The sequence below is a fragment of the Peromyscus eremicus genome, chromosome 1, assembly GCF_949786415.1.
Source record: "Peromyscus eremicus chromosome 1, PerEre_H2_v1, whole genome shotgun sequence".
NCBI lineage: Eukaryota > Metazoa > Chordata > Mammalia > Rodentia > Cricetidae > Peromyscus > Peromyscus eremicus.
In genome coordinates, this window is record NC_081416.1 from 56,326,827 (window position 1) to 56,346,702 (window position 19,876).

Consider the following 19,876-nt stretch of genomic DNA (forward strand, 5'->3'; position numbering starts at 1 on the left):
AGCAAGTTCCAGGACAGTCAGGGATACGCAGAGAAACCCTGCCTTGAAAGACGATGACGATGATGATGATGACGATGACGACGACGAGGACGACGACGAAGAAGAAAGGAAGGAAGGAAGGAAGGAAGGAAGGAAGGAAGGAAGGAAGGAAGAAAAAAGAAAGTTTAAGGCAGCTTGAGTTACATAATGAGACTCTGTCTCAAGAAATGTCATACATATGATGGGGCTTCTTTTTTTTGGGGGGGGTGTTTCAAGACAGGGTTTCTCTGCGTAGCTCTGGCTGTTCTGGATCTCGCTCTGTAGACCAGGCTGGCCTCAAACTCACAGAGATCCACCTGCTTCTGCCTCCTGAGTGCTGGAATTAACGATGTGTGCCACCACCACCCGGCTTCGTGTGGCTTTCTTTTCTGACTCTCACGTAGCCCAGGCTGCCCTTGAATTCTCTATGTAGTGGAGGATGAGCTTGAACTTCTGAACCTTCCACCTCCAGAATGCTAGGATTACAGGAAGGAGCCATCATGCCTGGTTTCTATGGTGCTGGGGATTGAGTTTTCAGGCCAGCTTTGTGCATAGCAAACACTCTCCCAAGTGATCTACATCTCTAGATCTATATACTCCAATGAAGTATTTTTCAGCCATAAATAGTTATAGAATATTGACACATACCCAAATGTGGATGAATTTTGGAAAATGCTATGCTAAATGAAAGGTGCCAGAAAGACAAAAGATAACACTGTCTGAGTCCTTTCATAGGCCTCCTCAGAAAAGTGAACCCTCGGTACCCTGGTGATGAGGAGCCACTGCTAACGGCCATGGGGTTCCTTTCTGGGCTCAATGATAATGCTTTGGACTTGGACGGTGGTGACAATTATTCAGTGCTGCACATAATAAACCCACAGAACATCCATTATATAAGGGTGAATTTTACATAAACCGAGGCTGTATGTGCCTTTGAATTGCCTTAGAAACATGTGTGGATAGACACACAGTCTAGATGTTGGGGATGGACAGAGGGAACTGCTTGGTCCATTGAACTGTCAAGGATATGCTTCTGGGGTGATCCCAGAGCCAGATCAAGGTCTGGGCTTGTAGAACCAAAGGCCTGTGAGTTCAGGCAGTCACCTGGAACTCTGTAAGGTGGTGCTTCTCAATCTTCTTAATGCTGCGACCCTTTAATACAGCTAGCTCCTCATGCTGTGGTGACTCCCCCAACCACAAAATTATTTCATTGCTGCTTCATAACTATAATTTTGCTACTGTTATGAATTGTAATGTAATGTAAATAGCGTGACCCACAGTTTGAGAACCACTGTCCTAACAGTACCACACAGTCTGATAACCAAGTCTTTAATACATAGACCTTTGGGGTCACCTATTCAAACTATAGCATCTGCTTTCCAAAGTCTGTGATGCTTCTACCTAATGAAGGAATGTCTTGCAGACACCATGTCCCATCTGCATAATGGCAACAAGCCTCCCTCCCTCCCTCCCTCCCTGCCTCCCTCCCTTCCTCCCTCCCTGCCTCCTTAACTTCTTCCCAGGGTTGCATGGGAGATGAAATGAGATCGTTTCTATGAAAGCTCTTAGTAAGCGGCTCCGTGCTTTGCAGATGTTCCTCCAGCTGTGAGCCAGGGATGAGAGCCCAGCTCTGGCACCACCTCCTCCACTTGCTCCCAGCCCCACAAAGCCAGGGGCTCAAGGGAGGGGAAGGACTTCCCCAGCATGAGCCTTGGTTGTTGGGGTTCTCCTGATGGGGTCATTTTGGTTCCCCCAAGTTCTAGATGGATGGCTCTGCCCCTCCACTTTCCTTGTGGCTCTGACCTACTGAGAGCCTCCATCGAGAGACCCTGCAGGGAACTGGCTAGGGTCCTGGGCATGTCCGTAGGCCTGAGCTCTCCTGTATTTTGTTCTGTTCTGACGCCGCATCTGGCCTGTATGGAAAGGGCATAGGACACCCGGGTTCAGGAAATGGTTTGGAGACACCATACTGGAGGCATGGAATGCTTTCCCTCAACCTTGCTGAGTTTTGTGGGAAAACCAGCCGGGCTACATAGTGAGACCCTCAAAAATAAATAGATGAAAACATATTTCAAAAACTATAAAAGCAGTAAGTCATGGGAGAAACTTGGGCAGAAAAGGCAGGTGGCGGCTTGTGGTACCACTGACCAGCAAGTGGAGTTGGTCTCCAGATTCCTCCGGGCTGATGAGGTTTGCCCTCAAGCAATCAGCTTCCAGGCTTGGGAGACGGCTCAGTCTGTCAGCTGCTTGCCGTGTGAACACAAGGCCCTGACTTGAACCCCCCAGGACCCAATTAAAACAAAACAAACAACAACAGGCAGAACGTTGAAGGAGAAAGGTTGGTCCTTGGGGCTCGCTGGCCGACCAGCCTACCCTGCACCCCGAGAGACCGGTCCTCCGGCTCAGAAAAGGTCATGCAGTCCAGGCTAGTCTCACCCGTGACCTTCCTTCTTGGACCTCACAAATGCTAAGAGTCCAGGTGTGCATGGCTATGGGGAGCCTCAAAGATACATTTGATGTCACAGAAGCATATTTTGAAGTGACACATTCTTTTTTCTTCAACAAGAAGGTATCAAAGAGAAAAAAAATAATGGGCTTAAAAAGTGAGGTTCCCAGGGAATTGGCCAGACCAAGCCAGTGTGAATCCTGTTCACTAGCTGTGTGACCTTGGGCATGCCACTTCACCTCTGTTCCCGTCTCTATAAAATAGGAACAGTGCTAGTCTTGAGGATGTGATACACAAAGTCTTCTTTGCTGCCTGAGAGTTTTCTGTTACAGTATCACCAAGACAGGAGGGGATGGTTCATTTGTTAAAATTTTCTTATTCTTTTCTTGAGAAGACAAGGTCTCACTGTATAGCTCTGGCTGTCATGGTGCTCTAGGTGTAGACCAAGCTGGCCTTTAACTCACAGAGAGCTGGGGGCCTTTGCACCCTGAGTGCTAGGATTAAAGGCGTGCAGTACTACACCGGGCGACATCTTACAAGGAGCATTTATTGAGCATCTACTATGTGCTGTTGGCTGGAGACCTTCATGTGTGCAAAGCACTGTCCAAGCCCCTGAGGACACGAGGAACCGTGTGTTTTGGGTGTGTGAACGTGTGAGGCTTAGCACACGTCCCTCTTGCAAAGCCCCAGTACAGTACAACACTGCAGAGGTACAGGCGGATCTGGTCCGCACTGCCCCATCTCGGAGCCTGGCCTTTGCCTGGTGACTCGGCATATTTCTGGGGCACGGTGGGAGGTCTGAGGAGGCGGAGCTGCGCTGTAAATATAAGGCCCTGGGTCACTTCCTCTCTTCCTGCTAAGCTTGGACTGCACTGCATCGCTCAAAAGTAGGAGCTGGGTGGTGAGGGCGGGGTCTGGGCGGTGAGGGCGGGGTCTGGGCAGAGTTGACACCTACCCCCGACCCCCATGAGGTCTTTCTTCATCATGCTTTCTGTCTCTCTCTCCTAGTGCCGCCTTACACCATCGTCTATTTCCCCTCCCGAGGTGTGGACTCAGTGCTTTCAAGATGAAGGGCACAAGCTGTAGCGCTCCGGTGGCTCCAGACAGTCGAGCCCGAGGGGCGTGGCCAAGGCCGTGTTGGGGCGGGACCGAGACTTGGGGCGGGACTACAGCTGTGGTTGGTGGGGCCACGACTGCCCTCGCAGCCCCCTTAGGCCGCTGCACTTTATCACGCTTGCTTTCCTGGGCCGTTGTGGGGCTGGGTCTCGGCTCTCCAAGGTACTGTTAGGACATGGCCTCTACCACATTTCTCTGCTCCCTCCGAAGCTCCTCCGAAGCTAGCCTTTCGGTTCAGTCCCCTGTGGGCTTTCCACTCTTCCAAACTCTCCCAGGTCTCTTCACTGTTCCCCAGTCCCTGTCCTGTACCCCAATACAGGGCGCTGCGAGGTTATGCGCATGCTGCTAGCCGACCAGGGCCAGAGTTGGAAGGAGGAGGTGGTGACCTTGGATGCCTGGGGGCAGGGTACACTCAAGGCTTCCTGTGTGAGTGATTATACTTCAGCAGGTTGGGGCGCAGCCTTAGGGTGCTGTGACTAGGGTTGGGGGCAGCCAGGTTCAGCACCCCTTACAAAGCTGTCTTCTCCTAGCTGTTTGGGCAGCTCCCCAAGTTCCAGGATGGAGACCTCACCCTGTACCAATCGAATGCCATCCTGCGGCACCTGGGCCGTTCCTTCGGTGAGTCCTGGAGTTCAGCCCTGAAAGACACCTGACAGATGTCCTGCAAAATGCCCTGGGGCTCCGAGCTGCCTCACTTGCAGCAACCAGTATCCCACCTGGATAAAAGACAAGTGGGTCACCCCAGAGGAAGGTTCCAGGCTCCCAGGTGTGGTGCTGGGCTGTCTCTGTGCACAGCCAGGGACTGTGAATTTCCACTGAACTTGTATCATTTTTCCTAGATGACATCTCATAAGAGGCCACTAGTTTTTCTTTCTTTTTTGTTTTGTTTTGTTTTCTCGACACAGGGTTTCTCTGTGTAGTGTGTAGTGATTTTTGGTGCCTGTCCTGGATCTCGCTCTGTAAACCAGGCTGGCCTCGAACTCACAGAGATCCACCTGCCTCTGCCTCCCGAGTGCTGGGATTAAAGGCGTGCGCCACCACCGCCCAGCTGAGGCCACTAGCTTCTATGTGACAATACAGTGGGACTGGATTCTTCCCAGTAGACCTTCCTGCCCATTTCTTGCCTGAGTCTGGGAAACCCACAGCCACAGTGAGGAGGCCTCAGCCTGTTTGAAGAATGGCAGGAAGGTAGCAAAGGCACTATTCTCTGTGCGCCTCGTTAGGAAAGGGGTGCCTGGAGTTCCATGAAGACGTGGTAACCTGGGAGTAGATGGGTGGTGTGAGTAGCTCAGGCCAACTCCAACTTGTGCATCTGATGATGTGTCTGGACAGCGACAAACCAGACTTTGTCTTACCTTGGTGTGACAGTTCCAGGTGACAGGTGTGGCCCAGAAAACAGGCCTGGGCTTCAGTTGCTTGTGGCCCCGGGAGCTGGTAGACTCTTCCCTTGTGAAAGTGGCGTGGCCGAGGCAGGCAGGGAAGACCTCCAAAGCAAAGCTAGAGAGTAGGGTCCGGAGGCCCCAGGCTGAGGTCCGAGTGGGTATTTGGGGACGAGTACAGAACCTGAGCCTGCCGCCTGACCCAGGGCTCTACGGCAGAGACCAGCAAGAAGCAGCTCTGGTGGACATGGTGAACGATGGCCTGGAAGACCTCATCCGGCACCTTAGCCAGCAGTTCCTCCATAACCATGTACGTACGTACGGGCTGCAGGCTAGTGCCAAGCAGGGGGGTCAGGAAAGGAGATCACTTTGGTCAGTCTGGCTGCACATCCCCAGCTAGGGTCACTTCTGTCCACAGGAGGAGGCCAAGGTCCAGTACCTCAAGGAACTTCCAGGACACCTGAAGCCGTTTGAAACTCTGCTGGCCCAGAACAAGGGTGGCCAGTCCTTCATTGTGGGTGACCAGGTGAGCACTGGATCAGGCCTTTCCCACTCTACTCAATATCAGATCCTCTCTCGGAACTGAGGCCAAGTTCCCTGATGGAGAGGTGGAGGCAGGAAGCATCCAGTGTTTAGCTCCCTGGAGCGTCTCTCCCTCCAGCCCCAGCTCAAGCCCTGTCCTACACTTTTGTCCCGTAGATCTCCTTTGCTGATTACCGCCTGCTAGACTTGCTCCTGAACCATGAGCTCCTGTTCCCTGGTTACTTGAATGACTACCCTTTGCTCTCTGCCTATGTGGCCCGCCTCAGAGCCCGACCCAAGCTCAAAGCCTTCCTGGAGTCCCCTGAGCATGTGAACCGGCCCATTTCTGCTCGCCGAAAGATATGAGCCCACCTGCCTCCTGCAACCCCTACTCATGGACCAATAAAAACAGTGGCAGGGGCCGGGTGGTGGTGGTGGTGGTGGCACACGGCACGCCTTTAATCCCAGCACTCAGGAGGCAGAGACAGTGAGATCTGTGAGTTCGATGGTCTACAGAGTGAGTTAAAGGACATTCAAGGCTACACAGAGAAACCCCATCTCGAAAAACTTTGAAAAAGAAAAGAAAAACAATAGCAGGAAGCTGTACTGTGGTCTTCACGGGTAGGTGCGAGGGCACTGGGGACCTTCAGGATTGATACCTAGGTCACCCCTGCAACAGTATCAGGCCCAGAGTTGCTGAGGAAGAAGGCCTTTGGGGATCTAAACCCCTAGGTCTCACTGGAAGGGTCCCTGCTGGGGAATAGCTGACCTTTAAGCCCAGAGTTCTTTCATCCAAGAAAAAGATAGCTGTAGTCCTAAGGCTATCAGCTAGTTGCTGTTCCGTTTGGTTCTGGGCAGACACTTACCCTCAGGAGTGACACACATACTTGGGTGTGTCACATGTGCATTCTGAGGACAGTTGGATACTTCTGTCCCATGTACAGGCAATGAGCAGGTCTCCGGTGCAAGGGTCCCAAGGCAGGCAGGCCGAGGGCTCCCAGCTGATTTGAAAGTGGGGACATTTGGAGACTAGTGGCTAGATCTGTGCTCACAGGTGGAAAGCGCTGGCCAGCTGCTGCTTGGGATGGAGCAGAAAGGGTGGCCGTAAGGGACTGGCCTCATTCTACAAACATTCGTCCTTTTATAGCCCTCCCAGGATGGAGAGGGCTGGGAAACAAGAAGAGCGCAGGGCTCAGCCCGAGGATCAGGTCTCCAACCTGAGATCAGGGATCAGCTCAGGCAGTAGGTTTAACCCAGGGGTCAGGGCTCACCACGAAGAGCAGGTCTTAGGACTGGAATCAGGATTCAGCTCAGGGATCAGGGCTTAGTCCAGGGATTAGGGTTCAGTCCTGGGATCAGAGCTTAGCTCAGGCATGAAGGTTCAGTCCTGGGATCAGAGCTTACCCTTTGGGTTGCATGCCTCGGCTACATCATGAAAGCAGGAAGTCTATGGGAATTTTCCACCCTCTCACTCGGTGCTTCCACAGCAACTGCTAATTGCCCCACCTTGTCCTGAGGACTCTCCATACCCTGAGGGGACTCTGACTGCTCTTACCTAACGTGGGCCCTTGGAAATGTAGCTGACCCTCTCTAGGAGTGCTCTCTCTCACTCAGACCAGAGCTGGAATTTGCACCCAGGCAGGTGGACACTAAGCCTGCATTCTTTTCCAACCAGCCCCAGAAACTACTTTTGCATGTCCCCTGGACAAGTGCTGTGGCTATTTAAAACGGATGGTAGTTAGATATTAAATACTCAGGCTGAAGTCAAGTGGTACAAATTTCAGGTCATGTCCAAACTCCAGCAGCCTGGGTGGGGGACGAAGTCTGGGGGTGAAGTCTGGGGGTGGAGTGGGGCTCGAGCCACAAGTCTCTTCTCACCTACCCATGGACATTCCAATCCCCCAAACCCACCCCCACCCCTGAGCTCTGAACACTCTTCTGTCGACTTTGGACAGAGACTCGAGGGAGGAGCTCTACTTCATGCCTGCATGGCTATTTTCTACCACAAGGTAGAGATGTGGCCCTGGACCCATGGGCACAAGCTTTGTTGTTTCCATTCGACTTATTTTCTGTCCTGACCCTGGTTCTTGTCAGAGCAGGAGAGAAAATGACAGGAAGACTTTTGCTCCTGGGACTGCTTTGATCTTAAAAGTGTGGTGAGCCCCTGAGGTAGCCGCCTCTCCAAGGTTCAGGCGCAGGAGGCTGAGGCCTTCCCACAAATCTGCCTAGGCTGTTTTTGTGGAAAGTTACCATTTTGCAAGTTTGAAGCAGTTGCTTTTTCCTGCTGTTCCAAAAATAGGGCGACCACGACCTTCGGCTCATAAACTCGGCCAAGGCAACAGTTGCATACACATTTGGGATGGCTGCCCAGTTCCGACCTGGCAACCACCCGGGCACCTCTTCCTCCCTGCTCCAGTATCTCGTCCTGTGCCAGGCCTTGCGCTCTAGATGCAGGATTAACATGTGACCCCAGGCTAGCCAATCACAGAGCCCCAGCTCTGGCTGTCCCGGTGGAAGCAGAGGTCAGCTCCCAAGGAACGGAACTGGGCCAAACTGAGTCATAACTGATGGACTACCTCATCTCGCTGGCACAGTTGGTCAGAGGCCAGGAGCACCCCCGCCGTGGCGGCCCTTACTTTTCCCTCCTCTGCAGTGGAGCCTCTTCTGAGAGAGGAGGCCTCCTCTGAGGTGGGGGTCAGGTGGGGTGGGCTTCATTCTGGTCACTTAAATATACATCTCTATCCTCTCTCTGCCTCTCCTTGCTTCACCATCAGAGCAGGACGAAGAGACTTTAGGTTCTTGGTTCCAGGCTTGAGACATTACCTTCTCTCCGTCTTTCTCCTGGTTGGTGGTGTGAACCACAAACACTTCCCTTTGAAAGTACAATTTGTGCCTGGCCATGGCGGCACACACCCTTATCCCAGTACTCGGGAGGCAGAGGCAGGAGGATCTCTGTGAGTTTGAGGCCAGCCTGGTCTACATAGTGAGTTCCAGGACAGCCAGGACTACACAGGGAAACCCTGTCTTGAAAAACCAAAATAAATAAATAAAGGGTGGGAATCTGACTTCCACCCCAAAACCCACGTAAAAGCTGAGTGTCGCAGCCGTGTGCTTGAATTCCCAGCAATTGTGAGCTAGGAGGCAGAAACCTGGTGGGTCCCTGGAGTTCATTAGCATATTAAAAAGGAAAAGAATGTAAACCCATGATAGCTGAAGGAATTGCATGTGCACGCTTGTATGTGCATGTGCGTGTGTGTGTGTGTGTGTGTGCGCGTGTGCATGTGTGTGTGCGTGTGTGTGTGTGTATGTGTGTGTGTGTGTGTGTGTGTGTACGCGTGTGTGTAGTGCTGGGGTTGGAGCCCAGTACTGTGCTACTAGGCAAGACAGTGACCTCACAAAGTCAGAGACCACTGGGAGCTTACTCAACAGCAGACAGATGTCACTGGAAAAACCTGCATGTGGCGTGATATCTCCCACCTACTTCCGCTTGATCCCTTAAATAATGAGTGGGCTATAAATCAGCCACAAGAGGGAGAAAAGAGCGCTTCTTAATGACATTGGCACCTCTCTTCACTCTCTGTGTGTGGTGATCCCTAGAAGTCATTGTCAATTGGAAGTCAGAATTTCCACACCACACCATGGGGTCAGGCTGTGTGTTGACAAGTGTTGAGACAGGATCTACTGATATAGCCCAGGCTAGGCTTGAACTCCTGCCTCTACTTCATAGACATGGTGGGAAAACAGGCACATGGAATATTTTACCATTGACATTGTAAGCCCTAGAATCTGCCTCCCCAGAAGGGGATGTTCAGAGGACACCTCCTCCCATCTCAGGGGTTGGGATGTGGAATATGGAGGTAACCATCGTTGTGACAGGGACGGCAGACTGGGCACATAACACCATGAGGTGTACACCAGCCCATCCAGATGACCCTGGACTTGTGACTGAATGAGGAAAGTTTTTTTTTTTTTTTTTTTTTTTTTTAGTCTTTCGAGACAGGGTTTCTCTGTGTAGCTTTGGTGCTGTCCTGGATCTGGCTCTGTAGACCAGGCTGTCCTCAAACTCACAGAGATCCACCTGGCTCTGCCTCCCAAGTGCTGGGATTAAAGGTGTGCACCACTACTGCCTGGCCTGAGGAAAGTGTTTAAGCATTAGCTGCCATAATTGGAAGTCTCTGTCACTGAGTCTGAATTGATCTGATTTATACAGAACCCAGTGTGTAAACGAGAAGGAATGGTAGGGTCTGGGAAGGCAAGCCAGTTAATAGAGTGTTTGCCCACAAGCATGAGGACCTGAGTCCCAGTGGGTACTGAGTCTGAGCGGGTACTGAGTCCCAGTATGTACCAGGCTTTTTCTTTTGGGCCACCAACCGGCTCCCAGATCATGACATAGAGACTTCTTATTAGTTATAAGTGCTCAGCCTTATCTTCTGCTTGTCCCACCAGCTCTTATAACTTAACCTGTTTCTCTTCATCTACATTTTGCTGAGGGCTTTTTACCTTTCTTTCTCTCTGTGTATCTTACTTTCCGGCTGTCTCCATGTCTGGCTGTGCAGCTGCCTGGCTTCTGGCCCCAGGTGTCTCTCTCTCTTTCTCCCTCGTTCTCTCTGGAGCCTAGATTTCTCCTCCTACTTATTCTCTCTGCCTGCCAGCCCCTCCCCTCCCTCTCCTGCCTAGCTATTGGCCGTAGAAATGCAGCAGAAACAAATGTAATACATCTTTGCCCAGTTAAAATAATATTCCACCACACCAATATCCGTGTAAAAAGCTAGACACAGGGAATACACCTGTCACCCCAGTGCTGAGAAGGCAGGGCCTGGAGGATCCCTGGAGCTTGGGGGCCACCTAGTCAATCAAATCAATAAGCTCCAGGTTCATGGAGAGTTCTGCCTTAAAAAATAAGGTGGACAGCAACAGAGGAAGTACCCTGCATCAACCCCCTGCCTCCACACACAAGCCTGTGCACACATAAACGTGTATATGTGCATACAACACACACACACACACACACACACACACACACACACACAGACACAGACACAGACACAGACACAGACACACACACACGTAGAAAAGCCTAGGTGGGGTTTTCTCAGCCTCTGAAGAGCAAACTTTTTCTTTATTTTTCTTTAAAGATTTATTTGTTTTATGTGCATTAGTGTTTTACTTGCATGTACATCTGTGTGAAGGTGTTGGATCCCCTGGAATTGGAGTTACAGACGGTTGTGAGCCACCATGTGGACACTGGGAATCGAACCCAGGTCCTCTGGCAGAGCAGCCAGTGCTCTTAACCACTGAGCCATCTCTCCGGCCCTGAGCAAACTTTTTGTAGGCTTCTTTGGTTTTGATTTGTGAGGTTCTAGTTCTTATTAAAAGGGCTGTCAATCTCAGCATAGTGGCATTTGCTTGTAATCATAGCAGTAGGTAGGTTGATGCAGGAAGATCATGAGTTTGAGGACATCTTGGGCTATATACAGAGTTCAAGGCCAACTTGGATTACATGAGACAAGAGAGAGAGAGAGAGAGAGAGAGAGAGAGAGAGAGAGAGAGAGAGAGGAAAGAAAAAAGAATACCAGAAAAGAAAAATTACAAACAAACAAACAAAATATTAGGATAAGAGCTTGGTGGCAGTGGCGTCGGCAGCAGCAGCACACACACCTTTGATCCCAGCACTTGGGGAGGCACAGGCCAGGGTCACAGAGAGAAACTGTCCCAAAAACCCAAAGTAATAGTAATAATAATACTAAATAAAATATTAGGGTGAATACTAGCTAAGCAATGCATGTAGGAAAATGCCGGGTGGTGGTGACACACGCCTTTAGTCCCAGCACATGGGAGGCAGAGCCAGGCAGATCTCTGTGAGTTCAAGGCCAGCCTGGTCTACAAAGCAAGTTCCAGGACAGCCAGGGCTGTTACACAGAGAAACCCTGCCTCGAAGGAAAAAAAAAAAAAAAGAGCTGAGAAGGAAAATGCTATAATGACAAATACCCTGATTTCTCAAGAAGTCAATATGGCACAGAGCTAATGGTTCTGATCAGACCTTTGATTCACAGAATTTGTCTTCAGTTCTTTGCTGATGACGTACTGTATGCCAGGTACTGTGTCGAGTATTTTCGATATGCCCAGTGCCTGCTCTCTTACCTACTACATTCCTCTGCCTTTAACCTCCCTTCCCTTCTCTTTTCTCCCTATCCCTCTGCCTGCACCCCCCCTTCTTCCTTTTTTTTAAACGTGATACTAGAGGTGGAGCCCAGGGCTACATGCACACTGGGCAAATACTCCAGCACAGGCTGATGCACCAGTGCCCAGGGCAGAGAGGGGGCTTTCCACAAGGGGGTCAAAGGGGGCAGTGCCAGCAGGCAGTGGAGTGGTGTGGGCACCAGATCTGAGGGATTTCACCGATGGTTTCCATTCTCACTACCAGATGGCCAACATAGCTGTAGGCTCACAGTTCAACTCTGTTCTGACACTCAGCTGCCCCAAGCCAGCACAGATCCCCAAGAGGACTTAGTCTCATCGACCACCCCCACTTCAGAACCAGTCCACCAGTCACAAGCCTTGGGCCTCCTGCCTTTTTTTTTTTTTTTTTTTTTGGACAGAGTCTCATTATGTGGTCCTGGCTGGCTTAGAATTCATTATGTAGACCAGGCTGGTCTCAAACTAACAGAGATCCACCTGTCTCTGTCTCCCCAGTGGTGGGATTTGAAAGCAAGCCTAGACCTCCTGTACCCTGACAAATTTACTACAAACCTGGGGGTCCTGGTGGCCTCCTCGGCAGGTTCATTCAATTGCTGAAATGGCTCTCAGACCTCTGGCAAAATTTCACTCACATTTATGTAGTTGCTAAAAAAGGCACAACTCAGAAAAAACTTCAGGATGAAGTCCTACAAGGGGCGAGCTGTGGAAGGGACAGAGTGACTCAATGCTCACGCCCTCTCCTGGGCAGAATGCAGGAAAGCACTCGGGGACCTAGACTTTTATTTGTCACTTGCAATTGTGGCCATGAGAGCCTGCAAGATGCAAGACTCAAAAAATAGAAACATGTTGATAGAATATTAGCAGTCTTCAAAAAAAACACCACCACCCCCCCCCCCCCCCCCCCCCCGGAGAGCAGGTTGATGGGAGCAGCCCTGTCTCGGCCTCTGTACGCCAGCGCCCCCTGGTGGCAAACACTTTAACTCATAGATCTGGGCTTAACAGTGGTTTACTCTTTTTGTTTGTTGAGAAAGTGAATTACTCTTTATTACAACATTGTTTTCTAACCTGTCAGCTTGGAGTGGTCTCTATAGATCTGCTTCCTAGGTGGGCAGTGTCCCATCCCTTTTGCTACTCTCCCCCAGGGAGCACAACACTATTTTCAGTTCCTCTATTTTGGAAATGAGATTATAGTAACCACATTACCTTCTTAATATAGAGTCGTGTTTCCTCAACTAGGGGGAAATAAACACCTCCAGGACAGCCCGGGCCACAAAGAGGAACCCTGTCTCAAACAACAAGAAACTATGTAGAACTGGACTCGGTGGTGAAACATGTCTGCAGTACCAGGACTTGGGAGGCTGGGACAGAAGGATCATTAGTTCAAGGCCAGTCTGGGGTACATACTGAGAATCTGTCTCAGGAAAGAAAAAAGAACAATGTTTCCAAAACAAACAACCATATCATTGGTTAGAATTCAGCGGGAGAGTAATAACTTAGCAAGTCCAAGGCCCTGAGATTTAACTCCAGCACACACAAAAAACTAAAAGTAGGTTTAGCAAGATGGTTTGGTTGGTAAGGGGGCTTGTGGTGCAAGCCTGGCCACCTGAGTTCAATCCCCACAGCCCACAGAAGGTAGAAAGAGAGGACTGACTCCACAAAGTTGTCTTCTGACCTTCACGTGTGCTGTGGCACTCAAGTGCCCACGAACACATATCATGCACATACAAACACACACAGTCAAAATGAAAAATTTAAATTGAACAAACAGAACTAAAACTATGAGGCAGGAGAGATGGTGTAGCAGTTAAGATCACATAATGCCGCAGCAGAAGACTGGCAGCTGGAGCCCAGTACCCAGGTGGGGCAGCTCACTACTGCTTGAGCACTAAGAGATCTGATGCCCTCTTCTGGTCTCTGTGGGCACTGCACTCTCATGCACATACCTATACAAAGATGTGGGTACACATACACACACAATTAAAAAATAAAATTTTCATTTTTTATTTATACTTACGTAGACACACTCTAACCCCAGCTGTCAGAAAGCTGAGGCAGATGGATCTGTGAGTCTGGTCTACACAGTGAAATCCTATCTCAAAAACCAAGATCTTCATTACTCATGTAGTAAATTACCGACATCACTTTATAATTGTTTTCTTTGCAAAGTTCTCAGTGATGGCACCTCCCTTTCAGCTTCCACCCCCTAACTTTTGTTATTAACATCTTTCAAAGTCAAGGTTGACAGCGGTGACCATCTAGTCTGTCACTACAATTGGGATTCTAAGCTACGGTGATCCTCACAGCGCCTGTCACGGAGGAGACGCCAGTGCTCACTGGCTCCATTGCACAGCTTTCCTTCCCCTTTCCTCCTCACCTCTAAATCAAGCCCTTGGAGGTGCCGAGTGAGAGGGAGAAGGTGGAAATGCTTCCCTGGTGTTTGTTTTTTACTTTTTACTCTTTTGGCTTCTTGGGGAGCCCACTACCCGGCTCCCAAATAAATACGCATGGAGTCTTATTCTTACTTATGAATGCCTGGCCTTAACTTGACTTATTTCCAGCCAGCTTTCCTTAACCACCTTTTGCCTCTGGGCTTTTACCTGACTCTATTTCTGTATATCTTCTCTTTCCCTCTTATTTGGTGTCTGGTTGGGTGGCTGGGTGGCTGGGTGGCTGGGTGGCTGGCCCCTTCTTTTCTCACTCCTTGATCTTGCTTCCTGGTCCTATTTTTCTCCATTTCTTCTCTTTGCCTGCCAGCCCCGCCTATCCTTTCTCCTGCCTTGCTATTGGCCGTTCAGTTCCTTATTAGACCAATCATGTATTTTAGGCAGGCAAAGTAACACAGTTTCACAGAGTTAAACAGATGCAACATAAAAGAATGCAACACATCTTTGCATCATTAAACAAATATTCCACAGCATAAACAAATATAACACATCTTAAAATAATATTCCACAACACTTCTCTATCTGGACTTCTGCATCAAAGTCTAACTTGCACAGAATAAGAATTGAGAATCGTGAACTATCAAGATAGCTTAGTGAATAAAGGTACTTGCCACCAAGCTTGATGGCATGAGCTCTATCCCTGGGTCTCACACGGTACAGTGAGAAAACCAACTCCAGCTGATTGTCCTCTCTCTCTCTCTCTCTCTCTCTCTCTCTCTCTCTCTCTCTCTCTGTCTCTCTCTGTCTCTCTGTCTCTCTCTCTCTCTCTCTCTCTCTCTCTCTCTCTCTCACACACACACACACACACACACACACACACACACATACACACATAACAGAAAAGTGTTTAAAAAGTGCAGAGAACCTTGCTGAGCCCACCGGTGCCCTCTGCTTCCTGGGAGGCCATCATGACCTCAACACATGGCCTGGCAGTGGGATCTGCCCTACTTCTTCTAGGGAGAGAAGAGATCACCCTGAGGGACCATGGTCTGTGAAAATGTAAGTCTTCAGCCAGCTCAGCAGGGTTCTCTTTGTGGCCCAGGAGCAGTGAAGTAGGATCTTCAGCTGCCTGACAACCCTCTGAGCCTATTGCAGGAATGTCCCTGTGGCTCCCACCCTGCAGGAATACCCCTGTGGCTCCCACCCTGCAGGAATACCCCTGTGGCTCCCACCCTGCAGGAATGTCCCTGTGGCTCCCACCCTGCAGGAATACCCCTGTGGCTCCCACCCTGCAGGAATACCCCTGTGGCTCCCACCCTGCAGGAATATCCCTGTGGCTCCCACCCTGCAGGAATACCCCTGTGGCTCCCACCCTGCAGGAATACCCCTGTGGCTCCCACCCTGCAGGAATACCCCTGTGGCTCCCACCCTGCAGGAATGTCCCTGTGGCTCCCACCCTGCAGGAATACCCCTGTGGCTCCCACCCTGCAGGAATGTCCCTGTGGCTCCCACCCTGCAGGAATACCCCTGTGGCTCCCACCCTGCAGGAAGACCCCTGTGGCTCCCACCCTGGCCTGGACGCTGAGGTCTGTTCAGGGATGTTGGGAATTGCTGGGCATTGCTATGGAGCACTCCAAAGCAACCGACCTGGTGAAGCAAATGCTCACGATTCAGTGTCTCAGAAGACTGGAGTTTGTATAGGGGTCACCATGGTTTCTATACAGGGCAGAGAGCAATTGTTTAATCCTGGGGATAGAACAAAAGCTGTGGGGCCCATTGTCCCTGCTGCTGTTTAACAAAAGCAAACAGATAACCATGTAAAAACAAACATGACCAGGATCCCACAAAACTTTATAGAGGAGGCGATGGCCACAGTCCACTACACGACAGCCCTCACTTTCTATGGTAAGCTAGCACACACTAACCTCAACTCCAGCAGGAGACTGCAGAGAGAAGTAGAGTTTCAGGGGGAAATGGAGTAAACAAAACCAGACAGGATTGGAGAGATGACTCAGTGATTAAAAGCACTGGTTGCTCTTCCAGAGGACCTGGGTACAGTGCCCAGCACTCACATGGGTAGTTCACAACCATACACCACCCCAGTTCCAGGGTATCTGATGCCCTCTTCTTACCTCCAGAAGCACCATCATGCATGTGGTGCACATACATATATGCAGGGCAAACACTTGTGCACATAAAATAAGATAAATCGATGTTTTAAGAAAATGATAAAACATTGGGGCTTGTTGAGCAGATACTTCTTAGAGACAGATGGTTGGTTTGAACCTGTGTGTCTGTGTATATAGGTGTGTGTGTGTGTGTGTGTGTGTGTAGGTTGAGACCGATTGTGTCACTGTTGTCACCCACACTAACGCAGCCCAGCCCAGCCCAGCCCAGCCGAGGGCATTCCCAGTCCCAGGGATGGCCGCAGACTGCTGGGCTGAGGCACTGGGGGCAGAGGAATTTCTCTCATGCTTTCCCCTTAAATGCCCTAGGACTGACACATTAGAGCCCAGAAGCTTCCTCCCTGCCCCCAGGTTCTCTGCTTGGGGAGGGGGGGGGCGGTGACAAGGGAGGCATACAAGATTTCCCTGGGGTTCGGCTTCTTCCCTCTTGAAGCAATAGGCTGGCATGTTTGGCAACTAAAACCAGAGTTTTAGTAAACCATAGTTTGACAAAGTAAACAATTACAGACTAAATCAAGCCCACCAGGGGCACAGGCTCACAAGTCCCAGATGACATCTCGTTCTTCTGCAGAACCACACACACACACACACACACACACACACACACACACACACACACAGAACATACATTCTAGAAACACAGAAGCACCAAAAGGACAGTTATTAATACGAAACAGAAGAAACAGTGGATGCAAAAGTAAGAGTTGAAGGTCCAGCAAGATGGCTCAACAGACGAAGAGTTTCGCAGCCAAACCTGACCACCTGCAGTGGCCAGAATCCATGTAGAAGGAGAGAACTGACTCCTGCAAGCTGACCTCTGACCTCCACATGCCTGCTGTGGCATGCCTTCACACAACACAGTAAGTAGAGAAATAAATAAGTTTTCAGAGTTGAAAGTGAATAACAGTCATTTGCCATATAAAACTGATGGCTAAAAAACTGGTTGCAGTAAGGGGCACTGGTTGCTGCTACATGGGATGCTGAGGCAGGAGGATGGCTACAGCCCGGGAACCAAAGGCCAACCTAAGCAACATCCCGAGACCTTGTCTTAAATACAAATCAACTTGGGAGGCAGAGGCAGGCGGATCTCTGTGAGTTCGAGGCCAGCCTGGTCTCCAAAGCGAGTTCCAGGAAAGGCGCAAAACTACACAGAGAAACCCTGTCTCAAAAACAAAAAAAAACCAAAAAACAAAAAAAAATACAAATCAAGGGATCAAGGGTGCTGGGCCTTTGCATAATGTTTGCTTAGCATGTGCAAAGTCCTGAGTTCCATCCCCAGCACCATAGAAACTGGGTGTGGCGGCACACCCTGCGTTCCCAGGGAGGCAGGAGCAGGAGGATCAGAGGTTCAAGGTCATGCTCCACGACATGGAGAGTTTGAGGTCCGCCTGTGTTTGGGTGGACATGACCAATAAACAAATACATAGCATTTCAAGGAGCTTAAACTGCAGAATGAAACGGTGAGCGGCAGATGCGGTGGAGACCGTCAGAGAAGTCACACCAGAACCATGGTGTATGTTTTCCAAGTGGTAACAAACCAAGAGACAGAACACAGCAGCGTTCTCTAGGCCTCCGGTGTAGTTCATCTGTGCCCCACCACGCCTGACTCAGAAGTCTCCCTCTCTCTTAAATTAGGCAGACTTCTCAAATTACTGAAAATTCCAGGCAAGCCTACCCTACATTGAGAGACCTTGTCTCAAAAACAAAAATCCAGAAACAAGGCAACAATAACAAAAAGCCCACAACTGATACATTTTAAACTGTTTGTTTTTATTAATTTTGTCTCCTAATGCTGGCGACTTTATCTGGTCCGGAGGTCTAGCTTAGTCTCCTCTTCCACCAAGAGATTCCGGTCCTGGGTCTTACAGTTCTTTTAAGCTACTGGAAGGGGACTCCGGAATCCCCTTGAGGGCGTGCCCTTCCCAGTTCCTGAGACCTTCCATGGGCTGAGAGGTCCGGGGAACTGCAGCCTCTTTCCACCAATTGGTGAAGGAGATCTCGCTGGGTGGGACCCCAGAAGTGTGAGGATCTTTCTGGAATAAGCACTCCAGTGTCAATAAGAGTGCAAGGGAGGAGATTCCGAGAGAAACCAGGATAGCTCACAAGAGGCTTTGATTCTGGGTCCAGTTTGTATTTTCATTTTATACTCTAAAAACACAAGGTGGGGCGGACAAGCAGGAAAGAAAATTACGGAATCGTCAGCAGATTGTAGGGTTGTTAAGGGCAACGGCTCATTGTCTCGGCTATTTCGCCGTGTTCTTCAGCTATTTAAACCTGTTCTTCCTGCAGGACTCAGCCATTTTCATACTCGTTGGTGAGCCCCGCTGTTTACTCAGCCAACACACAACCACTTAGAGTGGCTGGCTCTAGTCTCTCCATGAGCTCCAGTGAGCTTCGTCTGGCAAACGGATGAACTGCAGCAATCTCGTTGATTCACTATGATTCAGCAATAAAACTATCACATCCTCACCCACCTCCTTGCTCCTGGCCATCCTTCACCTGTTTCCTCCCGTGAGTTTTAGCTTTTTCTCAGTGTCACAGGCATGAGAATGCAGTTTCTGGAACTGGAGTTCATCTCTCCTTGGGATGTGATTTGTTCCTGCTGGAGAGGATGCAGAAATTCCTTCCATGACATTGGTAAAAACAGAGAATTCTCTGCCCTCCACAGCATCTTAGGGAGTTATTTTAGACAGAGCCTCGGTATATAGATCAGGTTTCCTTTGAAGTCACAATCCTCCTGCCTCAGCCTCCAGAGTGCCAGGATTCTAGACATGCACCATTATGCTCAGCTCAGATCAATTTTCTTTTGCATGTGTATGTGATATCCGTGTGTGTGTGTCTTTGCATGTGTATGAATGCATGTCCACATGTGTGTAGGGGTCTGGAATTGACACCAGGCCATCATCCTCAATTGCTCTGTTTTTTTGTTTTTTTAATTGAGGCAGAGTCCCCTGATAAACTAAAGTTCACCAATCTATAGTGCTTGCTTAGCATGCATGGAGCCCTGGGTTCAGGCTCCAGTGCCATACAAACCCGAGGAGGTGACACAAGCCTGTGATTCCAGCGCTCAGAAGGTGGAGGCAGGAGGATCAGGAGTTGAAAGTCATCCTCAGCCATATAGTGAGTTCAAGGCCCGTCAGGGCTTCTTGAGCTTTGTTAGATAAATAAATAAAAAAGTAAAAGCAAAAAAATCAATAAGAGATGAAAATGTAGGATAGAAGAAGACCTCATGCTTAGGAACAGAGAGCAGGAACTTCAAGGAACAAAGCCCAAAGTTAGGAAAACGCTATTTCCACAAGGGGAGGAAAAAAACCCAAAGAACACAGGAAGGGCCCAAATCCTTAGTAATGAACAGTGGGCCCTGAGGGAGCTCGGAACGGGAAGAGGTTTGGAGAGGCACATACATCTCTTCCTGAGGGCCACCTGGTTCTACTTATGCAAATCAAGGGTCCACATACCTTGGAACCAGCACTTCCACCCAGGGGCATCCCAGACACAGCCAGGAAGTGAGAGTGGAGTAGATGAACACTTGCAAGAACAGAGGGGCTCAGACCTGGGTCCAGTATGGAGCAGGAATCCAGGAAATCTTAACAGCCCCGTTTGCGAGTCTGTGCTCTACTGCGGGGG

The 19,876-nt window shown here is 49.9% G+C and overlaps 1 protein-coding gene across 1 annotated transcript; it reads left to right on the top strand.

Moving 5' to 3' along the window:
• Positions 1-3,477: 3,477 nt before the first annotated feature.
• LOC131898137 (glutathione S-transferase P 2-like) lies at positions 3,478-5,910 on the top strand. Its single transcript, XM_059249245.1, has 6 exons — positions 3,478-3,508; positions 3,900-4,006; positions 4,111-4,198; positions 5,166-5,269; positions 5,378-5,485; positions 5,659-5,910. Exons 2-6 carry the CDS (start codon positions 3,914-3,916, stop codon positions 5,845-5,847), a joined length of 582 nt encoding a protein of 193 aa, XP_059105228.1. The 5' UTR covers positions 3,478-3,508; positions 3,900-3,913; the 3' UTR covers positions 5,848-5,910.
• The last annotated feature ends 13,966 nt before the right edge of the window (positions 5,911-19,876 follow it).

What these genes read in the sequence shown, in the direction of transcription:
- LOC131898137 (XM_059249245.1), top strand. Translation starts at nt 3,914, where the DNA reads ATGCGCATGCTGCTAGCCGACCAGGGCCAGAGTTGGAAGGAGGAGGTG. An exon ending in GCACCTGGGCCGTTCCTTCG is followed by an intron (nt 4,199 to 5,165) that starts GTGAGTCCTGGA and finishes CGCCTGACCCAG; the next exon opens with GGCTCTACGGCAGAGACCAG. An exon ending in CCTTCATTGTGGGTGACCAG is followed by an intron (nt 5,486 to 5,658) that starts GTGAGCACTGGA and finishes TTTGTCCCGTAG; the next exon opens with ATCTCCTTTGCTGATTACCG.